This window comes from Halichoerus grypus, chromosome 7 (genome assembly GCF_964656455.1).
Source record: "Halichoerus grypus chromosome 7, mHalGry1.hap1.1, whole genome shotgun sequence".
Classification (NCBI taxonomy): Eukaryota; Metazoa; Chordata; class Mammalia; order Carnivora; family Phocidae; genus Halichoerus; species Halichoerus grypus.
The window spans coordinates 15,385,158-15,411,692 of NC_135718.1; the positions used below are offsets into that span (position 1 = coordinate 15,385,158).

A 26,535-nucleotide genomic window follows, 5' to 3' on the forward strand; every position below is an offset into this window, starting at 1 on the left:
GTTATATTCTTCCATAGCTACAAAGATGACTGATAGATGATAGATAGATGATAGATAGATGATAGATAGATAGATAGATAGATAATAAATAGATAGCAGCTCCAGGGCAAATTTGTATCAAAGAATCTTCTTGGACATCAATGAGAAATAAAATAATTTTAATAATAAACCACTTTTTAAAAAGTTTGTTCCAAGTTTTTATTTAAACTCCAGTTAGTTAATATACAGTATAATATTAGTTTCAGGAGTAGAATTATTGATTCATCACTCAAATATAATACCCAATGCTCATCACAAGTGCCCTCCTTAATACCCATCACCCATTTAACCTATTCCCCCACCCATCTCCCCTATAGCAACCCTCAGTTTGTTCTCTATAGTTAAGAGTCTCTTTATGGGAATTTCCCTCTCTCTTTTCTTTTTTTCTCTATGTACATCTGTTTCATTTCTTAAATTCCACATATGAGTGAAATCATATGGAATTTGTCATTCTCTGGCTGACTTATTTCACTTAGCATAATACAATCCAGCTCCATCCACATCCTTGCATATGGCAAGATTTCATTCTTTTTTATGGCTAAATAATATTACATTGTCTATATACATATGTCACATCATCTTTATCCATTTCCATCAGTTGAAGACACTTGAGCTCTTTCCATAATTTAGCTATTGTTGATAACGTTGCTATAAACATCAGGGTGCCTGTGCCCCTTCAATTCAGTATTTTTGTATCCTTTGGGTAAATACCCAGTAGTGTAATCGCTGGATCATAGGATAGTTCTATTTTTAACTTTGTGAGGAACTTACATGCTGTTTTCCAGAGTGGCTGCACCAGTTTGCGTACCCACCAACAACGTAAGAGAGTTCCCCTTTCTTGGCATCCTTGCCAACATCTGTGGTTACGTGTGTTGTTAATTTTAGCCATTCTGACAGGTATTTATTTATTTATTTATTGGAGAGAGAGAGAGGGAGAGAGAGAGCAGGGGAACGGTCAGAGGGAAAGGGAGAGAGAGAGAATCTCAAGCAGACTCCGTGATGAGTGCAGAGCCCAACACAGGGCTCAATCTCACCACCCTGAGATCATGACCTGAGCCGAAATCAAGGGTCAGTTGCTTAACTGACTGAGGGACCCAGGCACCCCTGACAGTTACTAATAACCCACTTTTAATAGTTAATTGTAATAAAAGAATAGCTATGAATATGCCATAGTCTAAAAACAATCTGAGGAAAATCTACAAGTACATTTATTAATATCGACAACAATGTTAAATTGACTTTAGTAGACTGAATTTAAAAAATAATCTCTGAATCTGCAGGACCTCTAAAGCCTCACCATTCAAATATAAATCTACTTCCTTCTTTCCCTTACTATCAACAGACTCTGAATTTTAATAAATGCATATACTAATGAAAAATGAACTTTTCTCAATAAGGTGAACTAAAAATAAAGAAACAGCAGTAAATTTATACTTCTCATTTTTTATAAATTGATTTTAGCCACAGCTGCATTAAAAATAATTCACCAAATGTGACATACTGTTGATTTAGTTAGATAGCTAATGTGGCCCTAAGAAATAAAAATGACTTTCATATATTACATCACCATAGAGAAGTCAGAGACAGCAAAATAATATCTTGCCAACTTTAGGAAACAAGGAAACTATAAGGAATTATTTAAAGCTCCATAAACTACCAGAGAATGTGCAGTAGTGAATAAGATAAGCATTTATCTTTCATCCCCTTTAATTTTCCATTGCATTATGCCTCAGCTTGCCAGATGTGTAATGTCAGCAACAAAAATGAATATGGAATAACTGAACTTAGTCTTAAACCTAGCAGAGAAGTATCATCCCCAAAGGGGAACATATTTCTAAAAGCACTTATGCCTATTGGAGTGATAAAACTTACCATTCTAATTTAAAACATTTTGTAGCTAAGATAGTTATTCAAATGTTCCTTTTGCCTATATTGGCAAAAAATTAATACTTTGGTAATCCTCATGACATTGCATTTGGCAGTGGATTCTTAGATATGCACCAAAAACACAAGCAACAAAAAAATAAATAAATAAACTGGACTTCATCAAAATTGGAAACTTTTGTGTTTCAAAGGACATGATAAAGAAAGTGAAAAGGTAGCCTACAGAATGGGAGAAAATATTTGCAAAATATATATCTGATAAGGGCTTCATATCTGGAATACATAAAGAACCCTTACAGTTCAATGACAACATCAAACAACCCAAATAAAAAATGGGCAAAGGACTTAATAGACATTTCTCCAAAGATGTACAAATGGCCAATAAACACATGAAAAGACACAGGAACCTGAACAAATATAGCACGCCCACGTTCATCGCAGCATTACTCACAATACCAATAGATGGAAGCAACTCAGGGGTCCATTAATGGATGAATGGATAATGTATGTGTATGCATATACACATACAATAACATACACATACAACAGAATATTATTTGGCCTTTAAAAGGAAGGACAACCTGACACATGCTACAACATGAAAGAAACTTGAAGACAATTACACTAAGAGAAATAAGCCAGTCATTAAAGGACAAATACTGTACAATTCCACATATTTCAGGCTATCTAGAGAAATCATATTCATAGTGACAGAAAATAAAATGGTGGTTGCCAGGAGCTGGAGTAAGGGTAATGGAGAATTATTATTTAATGGGTACAGAGTTTCAGTTTTGCAAGATGAGAAGAGTTCTGGAGATGGATGGTAATGATGATTTCACAACAAAGTAAATGTACTTAATGCCTTTGTGCTATACACAAAAACATGGTAAAAATGGTAAATTTTATGTTATGTATATTTTACCACAATTAAAAAAATAATAAATTGTTCTAAAATGGGCAAAGGACTTCAACAGATATTTTCCAAAGAAAATATACAATGGCCAACAACCACATGAAAAGACAGTTAACATCACTAGTCATTAGGGAAATGCAAATCAAAACCACAATGGGTTATCATTTCATATCCACTAGGATGATTAAAGTTTTTTAAAAATGGAATACAGCAAGTGTTGGCAAGGATGTGGAGAAATTGGAATCCTCTACATTTCTGGTGGGAATGTAGAATGAGGCAGCCACTATGGAAAAGAACTTGAACAATTTGGCAATTCCTCAAAAAGCTAAACGTAGAATTACCACAATCCCTCTCCTAGTTTATGCACAAAAGAACTGAAAATCAGTATTCAAACAAAGATTTGTACAGTAAGGTTCACAGCAGCATTATTCACAATATGTAAGCAGTGTTAACATTCTTTGATAGGCCAGGCCCTGGGCCAGCTCCCTGTTTAATAGTCTTCATCTTTTCCTAACCAACAATAGAGGCTTTTCTGTGGGTGCTGTATGGGCAACCTCCAAGTAGAAATAGAAGATTAAAACATAGGGACAAGGACCAACCTAGAGATAAAAAAGGATTACTATAAAATTACAATTTAAAAGGAAGTTTATAACATAATAAAAAATAATAATAAAAAAAAGGAAAACCTAAAAATTCTCTAAAAAGTAAAAATTCTCTAAAAAGTTGAGGTACAAAAGCAGGAGGATAGAGAGGAAGATAGAGAAAAGTAGAGTTTAGTGAACAAAAAAATGTGATGAGAATAGCACTTTAAATGCTCTTTTAATGTACTTCAATTCCCTTATGTGTGCCTCTATATATATGATCTCATTTGATCTTTATCATCTCCCTTTTACATATGAGAACAATGCGGCACTGAGAAGTTGAGTGGTTATGGTCACACATGTGAACAGTGGCGGGGGGATTTCAGCCCAGGATTGATTCCAAACCCAAAAAAGCTTATCTGATGTAAGGCATACACAAAACCATTAATTATTTCTCATATCTGAACTCAAAACAGTAACTTATTATTATTAAAAAACAATCAGCAGTGAATTTTTTGAATAGTGAGACTATAGGCGATTTTTAATATATCTGCATTTGCTAATTTTCCATGTATTCATTTTGAAATAAGAAAAAAACTTTTTAAAGTATATCAGAGAATTGTTATAGTTCATATTGCCCCTAATGAATAAATATTACCTTCTAAAAATACTGAAACTTAATGGAGGGCACCTGGGTGGCTCAGTCGGTTAAGCGTCTGCCTTCAGCTCAGGTCAGGATCCCAGGGTCCTGGGATCGAGCCCCGCATCGGGCTCCCTGCTGAGCAGGGAGCCTGCTTCTCCCTCTCCCTCTGATCCTCTCCCTGCTCATGCTCTCTCTGTCAAATAAATAAAATCTTTAAAAAAAAACCTAATGGAAAAAATTTTCTTTTATAAAATATATTTTCCACAAGAGTTGTATCTTTCTCAATTTTCTTTTTTGTGGTAAAAATACACTGAAGTAAAAGAAAAAATACTTACCTGTGCACTGTCCTCCATTAGTCGGATCCCCGTAATAACCTGGCATGCAGTCTTGACACTGCTTTCCTGTGGTAAGATTTTTACACTGTTCACACACGTTATTATTGATGCAAGTGCTATGTCCATTACACTGGCAAGCTAAAGAAAAGAGTAAAAAATATTATAAATACCTACAAAACCACAGCAACTATAATAGCTATCAAGACAAAGAATTTATTGGGGCGCCTGGGTGGCTCAGTTGTTAAGCATCTGCCTTCGGCTCAGGTCATGGTCCCAGGGTCCTGGGATCGAGCCCCACATCGGGCTCCCTGCTTGGCGGGAAGCCTGCTTCTCCCTCTTCCACTCCCCTCGCTTGTGTTCCCTCTCTCACTGTGTCTCTCTCTGTCAAATAAATAAAATCTTAAAAAAAAACACACACACACAAAAAAAAAGACAAAGAATTTATTTTACAAATTTGAATGGTAGCAAAGTCCAAACATTTCCCAAGTTTTATTTTTTTATGTAAAATATATGTGGCTCAAAATATTAATGCAGGACAATATATATAATAAATTGTGTTGAAATTTTGTCATATGTTCTATAAAATGTAGGGGAAAGAGATAAAGTAAAACATAACAGTTACAGCTAAAAAGGGAATACTTATTTTTTTTGAGAGAGAGTGGGAGAGAGAGAGTGCACATGAGCAGGGGTGAGGGGCAGAGGGAGAGGGAAAGAGAGAATCTTAAGCAGGCTCCATGCCCAGCACAGAGCCCAATAAGGGGCCCCATCTCACGACCTTGACATCATGACCCGAGATAAAATCAAGAGTCAGACACTTAAGTGACTGAACCACCCTGGCACCCCAAAAAGGAATACTTAGCACGTTCCTTAAAGATTCAAGTGAATATTTTGTCTAGAAGTTATACAAACACAAGAATGAATAATATAGCTTTGGTAAAGAATGTTAAAATGCATCTTAATTATATTTACACATAATAACAAAGGATCAATAAATATAGAAAACTGTGTGGCTACAGGTCCTTCAAAAAGCTCCGTGTATGATTAACAAAAATAGCACTTTTAAATTAATTTGCATAAAAGCAAATTATCGTCTTATTTTCTTTGGATAAGAAAAGCTTCAAAGCTTAATCAAAATTCTATTTGAATGTGAACTAAACAGAATCACATTTAAAGCATGAGACTTTTTTATGTGTTTTATGTGTAATATAAGATTTAATAAGTTCTGGTATTAATTTTACAGCAGCATTTCAGATGAGAGATAAAGTTCATATATGAAAGCTCATGCCTTTCGTCCTATTTGGAGCATAATGACTTAGTTTCATAACTGCTTCCCCAAACACCATCATCATTGCCACCCTCATAATCATTTTCATCACTATTACAACTAAGATAGCATTTAATTGAGCTTTCTCTTACTCTAGCCAGGGAAGCCAATATTCAGTCAATTCCAATTGTTTGTGGCCAGCATCTCTTCTGATTGGTTAGAGTACATTTTGTATCAGTCTTAGAATATATAAATACCACTCTATTGCCAGATAGTATACCAGGTGGTATACCTAAATTACATCATTTAATCCTCACAATGATTCTATATGGAAGGCACTACACCGGGGACCGTTTCTAAGATAAGGAAGCCTGGGTTAAGCAACCACCCAAAGTCACACAGCTAATCAATGGCAGAAACAAACACACAATCAGAAAGTATGAATCAAAAGACAGACATTAAATACCATACCTCTTGTATGTAGAAAATTTGAAAGTGAGAGGGAAATCCTAAGAGAGTAACATAGGTTCATCCACAAGAGCTAACATCAAAGGGTAAAGAAATACACAGGCAAGAACAGTAAAAACTAAACACCTATACCTTATAGAAATTTTCAGAGCCATAACTCTACTGTAAGACAGTACAGAAATAACATAAAGTCATCATGGGAAAATGCTAAATAATCTCCATCATCCTCTTTATAAAACTGAGGAAAATTATAACATAGTTTTCACATTTTATATTACATTATGAAACAATGAGGAAATTTAGAACAAGGAAACATGTTCACAATAATTTAAGTGAAATCAAGATACAAAACATTACATTTAGAATGACAATTTTGTTTTAAAATGTGTAAGTATGGGATGCCTTGGTGGCTCAGTTGGTTAAACATCCTACTGACTTGATTTCAGCTCAGGTCATGATCTCAAAATCGTGAGCTCTAGCCCAGCAGCAGGCTCCATGCTCAGCGGGAGTCTCCTTCTCTCCCTCTCCTTCCCTCACCCTTTACCCCTCCCCCTGTTCGCTCTCTCAAGGGCTCTCTCTCTCTCTCTAAAATAAACAAATTAATTTAAAAAAAATAAAAATAAGGAGACAAACCATAAGAGACTCTTAATCTTAGGAAACAAACTGAGGGTTACTGGAGGGGAGGGCATGGGGGGATGGGTTTACTGGGTGATGGACATTGGGGAGGGTATGTGCTGTAATGAGCACTGGATATTATATAAGACTAATGAATCACAGACCTGTACTCCTGAAACAAATAATACATTATATGTTAATTAATTGAATCTAAATAAAAAATAAAAATAACAAAGTTTAAAAAAACAAAATGTTTAAGTATGCCTATGGAAAAGTTAATATAGGTTATCTTAGTTTAGTAAGATTTTTTGCATCATCAATTTTCTATAATAAATTCATATTGCTTCCATAATAAGAAATAATAATGTTAAGAACTTTAATTTTTTAACATTTGTTTAAAAGTGTAAGTTACTGTTTCATAGAAATTTTATTATGTGACACCACTAATTAATTCAGTCAGGTAAAAACAAAATTTATTGAGTGCCCACTACATGTAAAGCATTACCTGAAAAAATTAAAATAACAAATGGGTTACTATATGTATTTTATGAACCTCCTGGCGATATATTTTCATCATAAAAACAAATGCTTTAACTTCTGAATAAGAAGCAATCACATCTAACATCCTCCCGTTAGCTCACCACTAAAATAAGAAGGAAACTTGCCAGCAACTACAGGAATTTGGGTATGGTGACAATGACACAAATTAAAGAAAGTAGTAAACTACAATATCTCTGGAAATTAAAAGAGGATCCCTGGTGTAATTCCACTCACTGTCTCTTCCTGAAAATGAGAAGTTCAGAAGGCAGTTCTGAGCCATAGGGCAATCATGAAGCATATTATTGGCATGATGCCATACAGCTCATGGAAAGTGTGATACAGGAAAGTCAAATGTTTGGGGTAATGAATATACCACACAAAAAGCTGGTACAATTTAGACCTAACTGCAGACAGAATTTCCGAGGGAAAAAAGAAGAGGGGGGTGGTCACTGTCATAGCTTGTAACTAGCATGGTAATAATGGCAAAAGAGAAAGCATGTTACAGAAAGTGGAACCCAGGCATAATGGCTGTAGCAAACACAGACAAGAAAAGGATACACAATAAGCCTATGATTATGTTTTATTCCTACTAGCATCAGGGTGCTGGAGCAATGAGTAACAGAAGCTTGCATCTAACAGTTCTTCCAGGATACATTGTTACTTGAAAGGTTCTAATAACAACCTGGCTGAGGAACATGAATAAAGCTAAAGAGAAGCTATCCATACTGTTTTGTCTAAATTTTAAAACCAGCCCAGATGGTTCTTTATCTCTGGATACACAAACAGATTAAAAAAAAAAATTAAAAAAAAAAGAAAGAAAGAAAGAAAAAGAAAGAAAGAAAGAAAGAAAGAAAAGAAAGAAAGAAAGCAAGCAAGCAAGCATTATGGAAAACTCAGCATTTGATATGCAAATAAAGTACATAGTTTTGAAAAATATGTGCTCTCTAAAACAGATGTAAAACATTTAAAAATATCTGCTTAACATCCTCAATAAAACTCAAAAAAAGTATATACAGAAAATTTACTCAAAACATTTTTTAACACATACCCTATCTTAAAACAAAAGGGATTATCAGATGCTAAAAATCAGAACTGGGATTCAAAACAAGAATGTTAAAGAGAATTTTGAGGTAGTAACAGAATTTCACTATACATAGGATAAACAAGCAAGAATAAAGAGACATGGATTTGAAAACCCAGCATGGCCAGGTGATATGATCTCTGGCATCCTCAAGGAAGAGAGCTAAACTGAACCATATTTATAATGCCTGAAGCCTTCAATTGCAGCCCCTATCTGTGGGGGAGAAAAAAGGTACTAAAGCACATCACAAGCCCAAAGTAGCTGAAACGAACCTTAAGGACACTGTGGTAGGTGTATGAAAGAAAAAAAGTCACTTGTGAGAACTTATAGCCTATGCCAGACATATATGTTGGGTGAAATTCACATTGTCCACATGGTAGAGAAACTCCAACATCAAACATTAACGTAAAATCTGTTCTGTAATCAAGAAAAGCCTCATACACACCTTGCAAAATCAGATGTAAATGGCCCCTTGAAATACTTCTAAAAACTCAGATCATACAAATACAACACAGAATATACACTGAGAAAAAAAAATTTTTCTCTGTAAAGGGCTAGATGGTAAGTATTTTAGGCTTTGCTGATGATATAACTTCTACCACAATTATTCACCTCTGCCTATATTATAGTGCATTATAGTGCAAAAGCAACCATACATAATACATGAACAGTTGAGCATATCTGCATTCCAGTAAAACTTAATCTACAAAAATAGGCAAGGGACCAGGTCCGGCCTTCAGGCCTTGCTTTGCAAACCTCTGACTTGCAGGAAGATGGGGGGCAAGCAAACAAACAAAAACACTTACAGAGTTAAACCTCAAAAAGAAAATTTACAAAGCATCAAAAAGAAGACTCAGAATAAAGAGAGAGATAATAAAAATGAGAATTGATAGACCAAGAGCTGGACTCACAGGACGACTAGAAGACAATGAAAATATTCAAAATAATTAAAGACAGAAAAAATAAAACTATGCTTAAAGAAGTAAAAGTAGGTATGACAATATCTGACCAAATAGAGAACAACCATAAAAACAAATTTTTAAAAAGTGAATGAAAATTAATGAGTAGAATAATTTAATAACTAAAATAAAAAATACACTAGAGGGACTCAACAGTAGATTACTACTGGCAGAAGAAAGAATTAATAGGTCAACAGAAACTATGTCCATACAGAGAGAAAAAAGAATGGAGAAAAGTGAACAAAACCTCAGATAAATGTGGGAAACCATCAAGTACTCAAGCCAACGTGTAATGGGAGTGTTGAAAGGATGAGAGAGAGAGAGAGAGGAGGCTAAAATTTACTTGAAGAAATAATTCTGAAAACTTCCCTAATTTGATAAAAATGTTATCTACACATTCAAGAAGCATAACTCTAAGTACAAAAAACATGAAGAGATTGACAGACACAGTATAATAAAAAAGATAGAAATCAAAAACAAGGAGGAAATCTTGAAAGCAGCAAGAGAAAATATGACTTCTCACTTACAAAGAAGCCCAATAAGATTAACAAATGACCTTTAATCAGGAGCAGTGGAGGCCAGTAGGCACTGGATAATATATCTAAAGTTGTCAAAGAAAAACTGTCAACCAAAAATTTCATATACAGAAAAGCTACTTTCAAAAAGTTTAAATGAATTTATAAAGACATTCACAGATAAACAAAAATTGACAAGATTTGTTGCTAGAAGATTTACCTTATAAGGAATACTATAGGAAGTTCTTCAGTGGGAAACTACATGACCCCAAATAGTAATTCAATTCCACACAATATGATAAAGAGCACTGGTAACTGTAATTATGCCATTACAAAAAACAATAAAAGGATATATTTTTTCTCCTTTCTTCTGTTACCTAATTTTTAAATTATATTTTAAAAGACATATATAATGATATTGTTGGGCTTATAACATAAAAATATATTTCCCAATAACAGCACCAAGGAAGTGGGTGGAACAAAATCCGTATTGGGCAACAGACATGACATGGTATTAACAGATGGTAACTTGAATGCACAGGAATGAATGAAAAAACCATAATTGGTAAATATAAAAATTAATATAATGAAAGCTATAAATATATACTTGCCCTCCTTCCTTCTCTCAGATTCTTTAAAAGACAAAATATTATAAAGTATTAACTGTAAGAATGTATTGTTGGGTTTGCAACATATATAGAAGTAATCGATATAACAATTCTAAAAAAGAAAAGGAATAGACCTATGTGAGTAACATTATTTCATCTCGTTGAAATTAAGTTATTATGAATCTGAAGCACATGTTAATAGGCTAAGTTGTATATGGCAAACACTGGAGCAATCACTAAGGAAATAACTCAAAAATATAGTGGAAAATCATTAAATAAATTTAAATGCTACATTAGAAAATATTCACTTACCAATAAATAAATAAAGGAACAAAAAAATCATGAGACATATAGGGGTAAAAATATAGTAGCATACATAAACCCAATTATATAAATAATAACATTAAATGTGAATGTAGTAAACAATTCAATCAAAAGGCAGAGATTGACAGACTGAATTAAAATTAAGATCTAATTATGTACTTTGTATAGGAGACACACCTAAAGATGCAAATATATTGAAAGTAAGTGAATGAAAAAAGATATACAAACAGCAACCATTAGAAAGTTGCAATAGCTCTACAAATTTCAGATAGACTTCCAAAAATTTTAGAAGAATAGAGATAAAGAGGGACCTTTTGTAACAATAAAGGACAATCCATGAAGAACACATAAAAAGTGTAAATATACATGCACCTACTAACAGATCCTCAAAATGCATGAAGAAACACTGACAGAAATTAAAATACACAATTCAACAGTAATAGTTGGAGGCTTTAATACTTTCGACAATGAATATAACAACTAGAAAGAAGATTGGCAGGGAAGAGAAGACTTGAACAGTATAAATCAACTAGACCAAACAAACATAAATAGAAGAATCCACACAACAGCAGCAGAATATACATTCGTCTAAAGAGCATCTAAAACATTCTCCACGATACACTACATACTAGGTCATAAAACAGACCTCAAAAAATTTAAAAGAACTGTAGTCAGGACACCTGCGTGGCTCAGATGGTTAAGCGACCAACCCTTGGTTTCAGCTTAGGTCATGATCTCAGGATCATGGGATCAAGCCCCCAGTCAGGCTCCACACTCAGTGTGGAGCCAGCTTGGGATTCTCTCTTTCTCCCTCTGCCTCTCCTCCCCTTTTCTCTCTCTAATATAAATAAATACATTCTTTAAAAAAATAAAAACATAATAAAAGAACTGAAGTCATTTAAAGTATGTTCTCTGAACACAATAAAATGAAATTGAAAATCAATTACAGAATAAAGTCTAAGAAAATCATGAATATGTGAAATTAAGTAACACATTCTTAAATAACCAATGGGTCAAAGATCAAACCATAAGGAAATTAAAAATTATTTTCAGGTGAATGAAAATGAAAACATAACATACCCAAACCTAAAGGATGCTGCAAAAACACTGCTCAAAAAGAAATTTATAGCTATAAAAGCCTACCTTAAAAAAGAAAAAAAGCCTCAAATCAACCTAAATTTTCACCGTAACAAAGTAAAAAATAAACAGCAATCTAAACCCAAAGCAAGCAAAAGAAAGGAAATCATAAAGATTAGAGGGGAAATAAATGAAATACAGAGTAAGAAAACAATAGGGGAGCCGGGGTGGTTCAGTCCATTAAGTGTCTGCCTTTGGCTCAGGTCATGATCCCGGGGTCCTGGGATGGAGCCCCACGTCAGGCTCCCTGCTCAGCAGGGAGTGTGTTTCTCCCTCACCTTCTCCCTCTGCCCCTTCCCCAACTCGTGCTCACTCTCTCTTTCTCTCTCTCTCAAATAAATAAATAAAATCTTCAATAAAAAAAGACAACAATAAAGAAAATCAATAAAGCCAAAGGTTTGTTCCTTGTAATGATCAACAAAACTGACAAAACTTCAGCTAGACTGACCAAGAAATAAAAGAGAAAAGACACAAGGCATTAAAATTGGGAATGGAAGAGGAGACATACTACTGACAAAAGGTAGGAGACAAGAATTATAAAAAAACATTATGAACAACTGTATCCCAACAAATTAGATAACTCAGATAAAATTAACAAATTCTTGGAATGATACTAACAATCAAACTGACTAAAGAAGAAACAGGAAATATGAATAAAGTCTAACAATAAAGAGATTGAGGTATGGGGTTCCAATCAGGGAATGAATAAGTCAAGGGGATGAAAGGTGCAGCACAGAAAATATAGTCAATGGTACAACAGCAGCATTGTATGGTGACAAATGGTAGCTACACTTCTGGAGAACACAGCATAATGTAAAGAGTTGTTAAGTCACGATATTGTGCACCTGAAGTTAATGTAACATTGTATGCCAACTACACTTCAATATAAATAAATAAATAAATAAATAGAGTTAACAATCAACAAATTACCAGCAAAATATGGCCCAAGATCAACTGGCTTTACTCATGAATTCTATGAAATGGTTAAGGAATAATCAACACTAATTATTTCAGAAGATTTCCACAATAGAGAAGCAAAGGGAAAATTTCCTAACTCATTCTGTTAGACCACAACTCTAGACTACAAAAACCAAAGTCATCACAAAAAAAGATGCCAGTCCAGGGGCACCTGGGTGGCTCAGTCGTTAAATATCTGCCTTTGGCTCAGGTCATGATCCCAGGGTCCTGGGATTGAGCCCTGCATCGGGCTCTCTGCTCAGCAGGGAGCCTGCTTCTCCCTCTCCGACTCCCCCTGCTTGTGTTCCCTCTCTCGCTGTCTCTCTCTCTCTCTGTCAAATAAATAAATAAAATCTAAAAAAAAAGAAAAAAAGATGACAGTCCAATATCACTTAGGTTTATAGGTGTAAAATCCTCAAAAAAATAGTAGCAAACTGAATCCACTAGCATAGGAAAAGGATTATATATCATGACAAAGCAGAATTTATCCCAGGAATTCAAGATTGTTTAAACACATATAAAACAATCAAGTAGATCGAGAAAGAGGGGAAAAAAACAACATGATCTTCTCAGTACTTGGAAAATACTCAACAAACTAGGAAGAAAAGGGAATTGCCTCTACCTGATAAAGGGCATATGAAACATACAAAACTAACATCATGTTTAATGGCAAAAGATTGCAAGCTTTCCTTTTAAGATCAGGAAGAAGACAAACATGTCCTGGAGGTTCTGGATAGGGCAATTAGGCAGAAAAAGAAATGAAAGGCATCCAGATTTTTAAAAGAATGTTTAAAACTAAATCAATTTGCAGGTGACATGATGATCTTACACACAGAAAACTATGGAATCCACAAAAAAAAATTATTTGAGCTAAATGAGTTTGATAATATTGTAGAATAAAAGATCAATTATAGAGAAATCAGTTTCATTGACTTTCTATATACTTACAAAGAACAATTTGAAAATAAAATTAAGAAAATGTTGACTAATTGAACATAATTAAAAAAAAAAAAGAAAAGGAAAACAACTCCATCGACAGTAGCATTAGAAAAAATAAAATACTTGGGAGTATATTTAACCAAAGAAATGTTAAGACTTGTACTTTGAAAACTACAAAACATTGTTGAAACAAATTAGTTGAAAGACTTCCTCTATTCACAGATTTTTAGACTTAATATTAAGATAGCAATTCATTCCAACTGATCTGCGAATTAAATGCAGTATCTATTAAATTCTGAAAGACTTTTTTATAGGAACAGACAAGCATATTCTAAAATTCATAAGAAGTAACAAAGAATCCCAACTAGCCAAAACAATCCTGAAAAAAGAAAAAGTTAGGGTGTTGCTGACACTTCCCAATTTCAAGATCTACTACAAAGTTACAGCAATCAAACCAGTGTAGTATTAGCATAAGGAGAGACATATAGATCAATAAAATAGCATTAGGTTCAGAAATAATCCCATACATCTATAGTTAACTGATTTTCAACAAGGGTGCCAAAACTATTAAAAAGGGAAAGAATAGTCTTCTCAACAAATGGTGTTGGGATAACTTGATATCAACATGTGAAAGATCAAATTTGGACCTGTACCTCATACCATATATAAAAAAATAATCCAAATGGATCAAAGATCTAAATGTAAGAGCTAAATTATAAAAATGTTAGAAGAAAATGTAAGTGTAAACCTTCATGATTTTGAATTAGACAATAGTTTCTTAGATATGACACCAAAAGCAAAAGCAACCAATAGAAAAAAACAGATATATTGGACATCATCAAAATAAAAAACCTCTGTTCCTCAAAAAAGAAAAAAAAAAAACCATCAAGAAAGTGAAAAGACATCTCACAGAATAGGAGAAAATATTTAAGAATCATATCTCTGATAAGGATCTATTATCATAATACATACATACATAAGTAACACTTAAATTACTATAATTTAAAAAATGAAAATGGGCAAAGGATTTGAGTAGGCATTTTCCAAAGAAGATTTATGAGTGGCTAATAAGCACATGAAAAGGGCATCATTAGTCATAAGGGAAATGCAAATCAAACCCACAATGAGCTACCACTTAATATCCACTTGGATAGTAATAATCAAAATAATGGATAAAAACTAGTTTTGGTGAGGACAGAATAAATAGTACCCTCAAATATTGCTGGTGGTACTGTAAAAAAAAAAACGGTACAGTATCTCTAGAAAACAGCCTGGTAATTCCTTAAAAGCTTAAATACAGATTTATTATATGACTAAAAATTCCTCTCCTACATATATACCAAAAAAATTAAAACATGTATATATGAAAATGTTCACAGCAGCATTATTCATAATAGCAAAAGCGTGGAAATAAGCCAAAGATCCATCAACTGATGAATGTATAAACATGTGGTATGCATGACTATTATTCAGCCATAAAAAGAAGCAAAGGACCAACAGTATATGCTACAATATTAACGAACCTTAAAAAAATTATGCTTAGGGAAAGAATCCAGACACAAAAGGCCACATATTGTATGACTGCATTTAAATGTCCAGAATAAACAAATTCATAGAGAAATAAAGTATATTAGTGGTTTTTGGGTTCCAAGAGAAGGAAGAATGGGAAGTGACTATTAAAGGATACGGGGTTTTGTTTGGGGGTAATTAAATTATTCTGGAACTATATTTTGGTGATAGTTACACACCTACTGATTATACTACAAACCATTGAATTGTATACTTTAACATGGTGGATTTTATGCCATATGAGTTATATATCAATAAACAAACATACAAAAAAATTAGAAGTAGATGAGCTGAAAAATAATTGTCACAAATTCTTCCCATATCTGTATGTGCAAACTTCATAACATTATTTTATCCTTGCTCTCACCAAAAAAGTGGGATTTTTCCCACTCTTTGAACATGGATTGGCATCAAGACTTTCTCAAACCAATAGAATGAAGAAGTGATGATATACAAATTCTAAGCTTAGGCCTCAAGAGGCATACATACTCTGCTCTCTCCTTAGAATTCTAAGAATAACATGTATAGAGCACAGTCTGTAAAACTGGAGGATGATAGGAGAGCAGAAAAAAGTCATCCATAGCAGAGGACCCCTAGACCAACCAGCCAGCTCAAACTACTATACATGTGAGGGAAACATTTTGAGACCAGCCAAAGCAAGTCAAGGAGCCAGATAACTGTAGTCAAATTAAAAAAAAAAAAAAATTATCAGGGAAATCCAAATCAAAACCTCAATGAGATACCACCTCACACCAGTCAGAATGGCTAAAATTAACAAGTCAGGAAACGACAGATGTTGGCGGGGATGCGGAGAAAGGGGAACCCTCCTACACTGTTGGTGGGAATGCAAGCTGGTGCAGCCACTCTGCAAAACAGTATGGAGGTTCCTCAAAAAGTTGAAAATAGAGCTACCATACAATCCAGCAATTGCACTACTGGGTATTTACCCCAAAGATACAAATGTAGGGATCCGAAGGGGTATGTGCACCCCGATGTTTATAGCAGCAACGTCCACAATAGCCAAACTATGGAAAGAGCCAAGATGTCCATCGACAGATGAATGGATAAAGAAGAAGTGGTATATATATACAATGGAATATTATGCAGCCATCAAAAGGAATGAGATCTTGCCATTTGCAACGACGTGGATGGAACTGGAGGGTATTATGCTGAGCAAAATAAGTCAAACAGAGAAAGACATGTATCATATGACCTCACTGATATGAGGAATTCTTAATCTCAGGAAACAAACTGAGGGTTGCTGGAGTGGGGGGTGGGGTGGGAGGGATGGGGTGACTGGGTGATAGACACTGGGGAGGGTATGTGCTCTGGTAAGCGCTGTGAATTGTGCAAGACTGTTGAATCTCAGATCTGTACTCTGAAACAAATAATGCAATATATGTTAAGGAAAAAAAAAGAAGAAGAAGAAGATAGCAGGAGGGGAAGAATGAAGGGGGGAAATCGGAGGGGGAGACGAACCATGAGAGACGATGGACTCTGAAAAACAAACTGAGGGTTCTAGAGGGGAGGGGCGTGGGAGGATGGGTTAGCCTGGTGATGGGTATCAAAGAGGGCACGTTCTGCATGGAGCACTGGGTGTTATGCACAAACAATGAATCATGGAACACTACATCTAAAACTAATGATGTAATGTATGGTGATTAACATAACAATAAAAAATTTTTAAAAAAAGAAATGATGCTAAATAAAATGAAAAAAAAAATTAAAAATAAATAAATAAACCAAAAGAGACTGACAGAAGAACTGCCTAGCAGAATTCAACAAGAAAAGAGATGATGCAAAATCATGAATAAAACTGCTTTAATACTGTGAGCTTGGGTTACTATGTTAAATAGTAACAAGTAATTTAAACAAAAGTTTAACAAAAAACTGGAAACATCTAGAGAAAGAATCAGTGAATTGAAATACAGATCAAAGGAGATTCTACAATATAAAATACAAAGAACAGTAAGAAAAATTATGGACATAGTGAAAAAGCCTAACATAAGTAAAGCAAACTCCTAGAAATATAAGAGTGACATGATGGGACAGATGCAATATTTGAAGAGATAATGGCAGAAAACTTTACAAAAATGATGAAAAAAATCAAGCTACAGAGCTTATATAATTCACAATCACAATAAAAAATAAAACTGATCCTTAGGTACATCATATTAAAATTGCTGATATTCAAATACTAAGAGAAAATCTATTTTAAAAAGCCAGAGGGAGATTTAAAAAAATACTACTTTTAAAAAAGAAACAATAAAACTGATAAAGGAATTCTTAAGAGAAGCAGTGGAAGCCAGATGAAAAGGAAATTACATCTTCAAATTATTGGGAAAAAAGTGTATCTGTCAACTTAGAATACTATTTCCAATAAAAATATCCTTCAAATATAAAGACATGCAACTATACAATAAAAACATTTTTCAGGTATATGAAAGCAAACAACATTTATAGCCACAATTGAGAAACAGTATTTATAAATGTTAAATAAAGTCATCAAGCTAAAGAAATATAGCAGAAGTAAATTCAGATCTATAGGAAAAAATGAAGATCACAGAAATGAACACTACATGGGTTAGTAAAAGGATTTTTTAATCATGATTTCTTTATAAGAAAAGCATCTGTTTAAAGCATAATAATGCATTGTGTGGTTAATAACATATACAGAAGTAAAATATATGGCAATAATTACACAAAGGACAGAAAAAGAGCAAATGGAATTACACTATTGTAATATTCTTACCTTATACATGAAGTAGTATAATATTGATTCAAGGTAGACTGTGATAAGATAAAGATGACTATTACAATCACTACAGCAGTCACTAAAAAAAACACAAAAGAAGTATAGCTAAAAATCCAATAAAAGTGATAAAAATGGACTTTCAAAACACTCAATTAATCCAAAAAAGGCAAAAGGAAGGACCAACAACAGAAGAAAAAATAAAGGAAATTTTAAAAACAAATACCATGATGGTAGGACTAAAACTCAATTATACCAGTATTATATTAAATCTAAATTGCCTAAACACTCTGATAAAAGGCAGAGATTGTCAGACTGGATTAAAAAAAAAAAAAAAAGCAAGACCTACATGTTGTTTATAAGAGATTGATTATTGTAAATAAAAACAGACAGAAGACTTTCACTTCTACCCATGAGGCATTAACCACTCTTAGAACTGACTTCCACTTGTAAACAACAAAAACATGGAACAGAATATATGAAACAACTACTTTCAAATAACAGGCAGCTCAAGAATGGCATCTGAGAAAAATGGAAACATAAGCCTATGACTCCCCTGGCTTACTACCTGGAGACAGATTTAAGGAAGTGGCCCAGGGAGGCAAACCCAAACAAAGGCCAGAGAGTTCATTTAGTTCAGAAAACAAAGATCAAAGATTGGGGAGGCCATGGTGGCTAGAATTTGGGGGCAAAACATGAGAGAAAAGAGAACTACACATATCTATCTGCTGAGGAGTTTTCTTAAATCTTTGGCTGAATAATGATTGAACACAGAGTGTGAAACTCCATGAAGCTAGAGAAAGTACCACCATAAACAGTAAGTCAAATAATGCCAGTAGCTCACATAGGATTGGAATACTTTGTATTCCCACTAGAGTGGAGAGACCTCATAATACAAAGAGCACTCTATAGACACCACAGAAAGACACTGACTTAGCAGTGGAAATAAATTAGCACTGAACTTAGGACTGCTATGTACAGGACTTTAAAAAAAAAAAACCTTAAAAACAATTCTTGAAATCATACAGATTCTAAATAACATAAGTGCATGCCAGAATAAAGTACAACACACTAAAAGAAACAGAACAAAATTATATAATAAAACTGCAAAAATCCACAATGTCTAGAATACCACAAAAAAATAACCAAGCTGGAACATCTGCTCCATAATCAGTAAAAGAAACAAACAAAAAAATCAACAGAACAAACAAACAAGAAAACATTGCACACGATGGAATGAGCAGAGAATGATTTTTAAAACAGCTATTAAAAGTATGCTTTATTGGGGTGCCTGAGTAGCTCAGTCAGGTAAGTGTCCAACTTTCCATTTCAGCTCAGGTCATGATCTCAGGGCCTTGAGATCAAGCCCCACATCAGCTCTGCACTGGGCATGGAGCCTAAGATTCTCTCTCCCTCTCCTTTTGCCCTTACCCCCAGTGTCTTACTCTCTCTATAAATAAATAAATAAGCTTTATATGTTCAAGAATATAGAATAAAACATGAACATAAAAAGGAGAGAAATGGAAAATACAGAAATGACTAAAACACAATTTTAAAAGATGAAAAATAAAATATATAAAATAAAAAATAAATTCAACGGGAAAAAATAGTCTTTCAACAAATGGTGCTAGGACACCTGGATAAACACATATTCAAGAATTAAGTTTGATCCGTATCTCATATCACACACAAATATTAACTCAAAATAGATCAAAAACCTAAATGTAATAGCTAAAACTATTAAATTTTTAGAAGAAAACATAGGAATAAATCTTTGGGATCTTATATCATGCATGGTTTCCCAGATATGACACCAAATGCAAAAAGAAAAAAGAAAAAATAGAATGGCCATCATCAAAAATTAAAATTTTGTGCAACAAAGGATACTATCAAGAAAATGAAAGGACAATCCACAGAGTGGAAAATATATTTGCAAATCAGTCTTTGGTAAAGGACTTGTATTTACAGTATATAAAAAACTCTTACAGTTCAATAATAAAAAGACAAACACCCCAATTAAACAATGGGCAAAGAATATTATGGACATTTCTCTGAAGAAGAATGGAAACAGCAAATAGGCATATGAAAAGATGCTCAACATCATACCCACTAAGAAACTGCATATCAAAACTGCAATGAGATACCACTTCACACCCACCAGGATAATTATAATCAAAATGACATGAACTAAGCGGTGTTGGCAAAGATCTAGAGTAATTAGAACCCCTTGTGAACTGTCAATGGGAATGCAAAATAACGCAGCAGCTCTGAAACAGTTTGGCAGTTCTTCAAAAGTTTTGATGTAATCGCTGTTCGACCCAAAGTAATTGTATCTAGTAAAGACACACCATTCCAAAAGCAATGGAAATAGGTCCACACATAAATTCTTACATGAATGTTCATAGAAGCATTATTCAAAAGGCCCCAAATTGTGAACACCCAAATGTCCATCAAGTGATAATTGGATAAACAAAATGTGGTATATCCGTAAAATTGAGTATTATCTGGTAATATAAAGAAATAAAATACTGCTACACGCTGCAACATGGATAAACCTTGAAAACATTATGGAATGTGAAAGAAACCAGTCTCAATAGACTACAACTGTATGATTCAATTTATTTAAAATGTCCAGAATATGTAAATCCATAGAGGTATAAAGATTAATCTTTGCCTACAGCTGACAAGGGTAGATGCAGGCTTAACAGTCAGTGACTGCTAATAAGTATAAGGTTTCTTCTGGGGATGATAAAATTTCTTTTAAATTTATTGTGCTGATGGTTGCATAACTCTGAATATACTAAAAACTCATTGAGTTACATACTTTAAATGGGTAAATTGTATGGTATGGTGGTTAATCTTTGGATGTCAATGAAACTAGGTTACGGTACTCTGTTTTTCAATCAAATACTAATGGCCTCTTCTTGAGTGTGGTAGGGACCTGTACATATGATAGAACAGTCATCAACTTAATCTGGTGATTAGGTTATATTACATGGCATAGTTGACTTTAAGAAAGGAAACTCATCCTGATTGAACCCAATCAGAAGATCCCTTAAAAGGAACTGGTCTTTACTGGAAGTAAGGAATTCAAAGTGAGAGATTCCATTTGAGCTCTTGAGATGATGTTGCTAGTTTTAGAGATGGAGGGGGACATGTGGGAAAGAATGTGACCACACTTTAGGAGCTGAAGACAACCAGGCCACATCCAACATCTGACATACAGAACTATGAGCTATAATTGTGTATTATTTAGGCCTCTAAGTTTGTGGTAATGTGTTATGCTGCAATAGAAAACTAATACACTCTCCAAAATAAAGCAGTGAGAGAAAAATGAACTGATGTGGTGGCAGCTACTTCTCTCAAAGTAGAAAGTAACCTACAATATCTCTGGAATCAAGAGATAAGCCTTGTCATACACTGTCGAACCCTCACCTATTTTGAAAGTCTATTACTAGGTAGAAATGTTTAGGAATGTTATGTCCTCTTGATGAATTCACCTAATTATCTTTATGAAGTGATCCTCTTTATTCTACGTAATATTTTTTGCTCTAAAATCTATATATCTGATATTAATGTCACCAATTCAGCTTTCTCTTGACTTGTGTTAGCATAGTATATCTACTTCCATGCTTTCACTTTTAAAATATGTGTGTCTTTGTATTTTAAATGGGTTTCTTAGAGGTAGTGTATAGTTGGTTCTTGCTTTTTTAGCTAATATGAAAATCTCAGCCTTTTTATTGGGGTGATTAGATAATTTACATTGAGCATGATTATTGAAATAGCTGACGTTAAATTTATCATTTTGCCATTAGTTAACTATTTGTCCCATCTGTTCTGTATGGCTCTTTTTCCCTTATCTTGCCTTCTTTTGGATTACTTTATCTACTTTCTTGGCTATGACTGTGTTATTTTAGTAGTTCTTTGAGAGTTTAGAATATACATCTACAAATTAAGTCTAAGTTCAAGTGATATACCACTTCACATATTGTAAAAAAAAAAATCTTACAACAGTATACTTCCATTATTCTTCCCTCGGACTTTGAGCTATTATTGTCATACAGTTTGCTTCCACATAAAAATTAAACTCCGAATACACTATTGTCATATTTGCCTTAAAACACTGATTGCCTTTTTTAGATATGGAAATTTTAGAGAAAAAAGTCTTTACGCACAGGGCTACCATGTCCTTTGTTCTTCATTCCTTTGTATAGGTCAGATTTACATCTGGAACTTATCCTTCTGAGTGAAGGACTTAATATTTCTTAACACTTCTTACACAGCAGGTCCACTGGTAATGAATTTTAGAGTTTTTGTAACTTTGAAAGAGTATTTGACCCTTATTTTTTTTAAGCTATATCATTACGTAAAGTATTCCAAGTTAACTTTTTTCTTTTACTATTTTAAAGATGCTACATTTCTGTTGCTCCACTGTTTTCTGACTTTTATTTTTTCTGATGAGAAATCTGGTATCAGACTTATTTTTGTTCCTCTGTACATACTGAGTCTTATTTCTCTGGGCTGCTTTTATCTTTTTATCACTGGCTTTAGGCAATTTTATTATTATGGGCATTGATATAGATTTCCTCATGTTTCTTGTGCTTAACATTTATTGACATTCTTGCCTCTTTGGATTTACAGGATTTATCAAATTTAGAAAAATTTTGCCATTATTTTTTTCCGATTTTTTAAGCCCTTTCTCTCTCCCCTCATTCAGATTATCCAGGCCTCATGCCCCACAGCTCGTTGATGTGCTGCTCATTTTGCTTCAGTTATTCTTCCTTCTGTGCTTCATTTGGGTACTTCCTATTGTTTGTCTTTGAGTATACCAATCTTTACTTTTACAATGTCTAATCTGATATTAATCGCATTCATTTTTCATCTCAGAATATTTTTCATCTCTATAAATTCTGCTTGTTTCGTTTTGTTTTCTGTGACTCTACTTAACATGCTCAAAAGTTTAGTTTTTAATATATGAAATACCTTTAAATCATTGTTTCAATATCCTTGTCTACTCTTCACATCTATTTAATTTCTAGGTTGGTTTCTATTGATTGGTTTTTCTTTTTCAGTAGGGGTCAAGGTTTTCCTGTTCTTTGCATACATGATAATTTTTTTATTGGAAGCCAGACACAGTAAATTTCAAATATTACATTTTGGGTGCTGGAAACTTTTTGTATTCCTGTAAATATTCTTTAGCTTTGTTCTGGAATTCAGCTAAGTAATTGAAGACAGTTTGATCCTTCTGGCCATGTTACACAGGACCATTACAGCATTTAGTCTAGTGCTAATTTGCCATATTAAGTAAAATAAAATCCTTCTATCTACCTATTGTCCAGTGAATAATGCCCAGGCAATTCCCAGTCCTGTGTGCTATTTGGTGACTATTCCTTTTATTCCACTCAAGTAATCCTTCCTGCAGAACTCAAATTTTCTACAGTGTTGCACTTATTTTTTAGCTGACTATTCAGAGGATACTCCTCTGCAGTTTTCCACAATTCTCTATGTTCAAGTCTCTCTTCTTTGAACAGCTAGCCACCTTGGCCTCCCCTCCCCAGATTCCCAGTTCCATCTCTCCAACTCAGGGTAACCAGATTCTACTTGTGTCCCCTAACTGCCCCCCCCCATGCAAACTTTCTTCCAGCACTAAGGCTCACCTGATTTCTTTCCTATTTCTGAGGGATCATTAACTTTTGCTGCCTGTCCAATGTCTTAAGAAGTGTTCTTCATCCATTTTGCCCCATTTCTTAATTGTTTCAAGTAGGAGCAGTTAAACTGGGTCATTTTTAGAGTAACCAGTCATCCCAGTTTGCCCAGGACTATCCTGGTGTTTGTACTGTAAGTCCCACATCTCAAGAAAGCCCTCAGTCCTGGACACATTCCAGGATAGCTGGTCACCCTACTCACTGTTACTCCATTTCTGCTTAATGATAAAGTTTCTTTTTTATTTTAAAAACCTATTTAAAAGACAACTTGCCATTTAAAGCAAAAGTAATAAAAGTATACTATGTGACTTAGAACATATTTAAAAGTAATAAGGCTCTTACACTACTGTGAAGTTATAATATCACTTAAATGTAGATTGTGACAAGTTAAAGATGAATAGAAATCTAAGAGCAAGCATAAAAAGAAGGTAATATAGTCAACAGACCAATAAATAAAATGAAGCATAAAATATGTTCAGTTAATTCAAAGGAAGGCAGAAAAAGAGGTAAACAGATACAAAGAACAGATGGGAAAAAGAGAAAACAAGTAACCAGATAGAAATTTAAGTCAACCATATTGATAAAACATTTAATTTAAAAGACCCAAACACGTTAATTTAATGGCAGACACTATCAAATTGTATTAAAAAGAAAGAGCCTAGCAATGTGTTGTCTATAAAAAACATACTTTAAATACAACATAGGTAGCTTAAAGTAAAAATATGGAAAGAGAGTATCACAAAACCACTACTGAGAAGTAGTTTCTAGAGGAAAATTAATAACATCAAAGGCTTATATTAGAAAAAAGTTATCAACGCAATTATTTAAGTTTCAAATTTATATAACTAGAAGAAAACAAATTAAACTATATGCAAGCAAAAAGAAGGAAAAATTAAGAGCAGAAATTAATGAAATATCAAATGGACAATAGAGGAAAATCAATACAACAAAAAGCTATTTATAGGATCAATGAAAACTGACAAACCTCAGGATAGACTGATCAAGAGGGAAAACACAAATTATCAATATTTAGAATTAAAGAGAGGTTATCACTAAAGATCCTTTAGAGTAAAAGGATAATAGCAATTATTATGAACACCTTTCTGTCAATAACATCTTAAATGAAATAAATTCCTCGAAAGACACAAACTGCTAAACTCCCTCAAGAAAAGTTAGTGAACCTGAATAGCCTCATACCTACTTAAAAAAAAAAAAAAAAAATTTGTAGTTAAAATTCCTCTCCCAAAGAAAACTCTAGGCTAGATGTCTTCATAGGTAAATTCCAACAAATATTTAAGAAATAATGCCAGTTTTACATAAACTCTCCCAGAAAGTGGAAGAGGAAAAAGTATTTCTCAACTCTCGAGACTGATACCAAACCAGACACTAAGAAAACTACAGGCATATATTCTCATTAATATAAATGCAAAAATACTTAACAAGATTTAAACAAATTGAACCCAGCAATATAGTAAAAGGATAACACACCGTAAGTGTATATCACGAAATGCAAGATTGGTTTGGCATTTGAAAATCAATCAATATGAATTAATGATATTAACTAAAACAAAAAATAATTATACAGTCAGCTCAATAGATGCATGTCTTTGGGAGAATTACACATCTGGTCATGATTTAAAACAAACAAACAAAAAAACAACCTCAACTAACTAGGAACAGAAGGGAAGTTCTTCAGTCTGTAAGGACATTTATGAAAAATCAACAGTTAACATTATACTTAAAGGTTAAAGGCTAAATACTTTCCATTTAACACTCACTAATTCAATCCCATGTTGCACTGTGGGTCTAGACAGCGCAATAAGGAAAGAACAAAAACAACATGCATGATTTGGAAAGGAAAAAATAATGCTATGTTTATTGAAAAGCAACTTTAAGAAAATCCTAAGGCATCTATAAGAAAAGTACCAGGATGAACAAAAGATGTCACCAGGTCACATAGTACAGGGATAATATAGGAAAATACATTGTATTTCTGTAAAATAGCAAATTAGGGGCACCTGGGTGGTACAGTCGGTTAAGCGTCCAACTCTTGGTTTCGGCCCAGGTCATGATCCCAGGGTTGTGGGATTGAGCCCATGTCAGGCTCTATGCTCAGCACAGAGTCTGCTTAAGATTCTCTCTTCCCCTTCCTCAACCCCACCCCCCATTCCGTACACGCATGCTCCTCTCTCTCTCTCTCATAAATAAATCTTTAAAAAATAATAATAATAAAATAGCAAATTATTAGAAAATTATGTCTTTAAAATCCCATTTGTTCCAGCATGAGGAAACACTGTAGAACTTTTTGATAACTGAAAACAATGAAGGCTGCCTAGGACTATGTCTCCCAAAACATCCTCCAAAAGAAGTACAAGAAGAGAAAAAAAATTATCCGAAAAGTACAACTTCATCATAAACTGACAAGAAGAAAAAAAGAATCCATGGAAGCAATCTCATATGCTCCCATCCCACTGTAAGAGTTTGTGGTTAGCAAGTGTTCACCAAGATAAAACAGAAGAGAGAAGTCCACATCACAAAGGCCATATACAAAAGACCCACAGCTAATATCATTCTCAATGGGGAACAACTGAGAGCTTTTCCTCTACAGTCAGGAACAAGACAGGGGACTTCCACTCTCACCATTGTTATTTAGCATAGTACTGGAAGTCTTAGCCTCAGCAATCAGACAACAAAGAAGTAAAAGGCA

The 26,535-nt window shown here is 33.8% G+C and overlaps 1 protein-coding gene across 5 annotated transcripts in view; it reads right to left on the bottom strand.

The window, feature by feature from the left end:
• ATRNL1 (attractin like 1) overlaps nucleotides 1–26,535 on the bottom strand; it is an 839,881-nt gene that overhangs the window by 575,357 nt on the left and 237,989 nt on the right. For all 5 annotated transcript variants that reach the window (XM_078077077.1, XM_078077076.1, XM_078077079.1 and 2 more), the window contains exon 19: nucleotides 4,396–4,533. In XM_078077077.1, coding sequence (XP_077933203.1) covers nucleotides 4,396–4,533 — 138 coding nt within the window. The remainder of the gene's footprint in view (nucleotides 1–4,395; nucleotides 4,534–26,535) is intronic.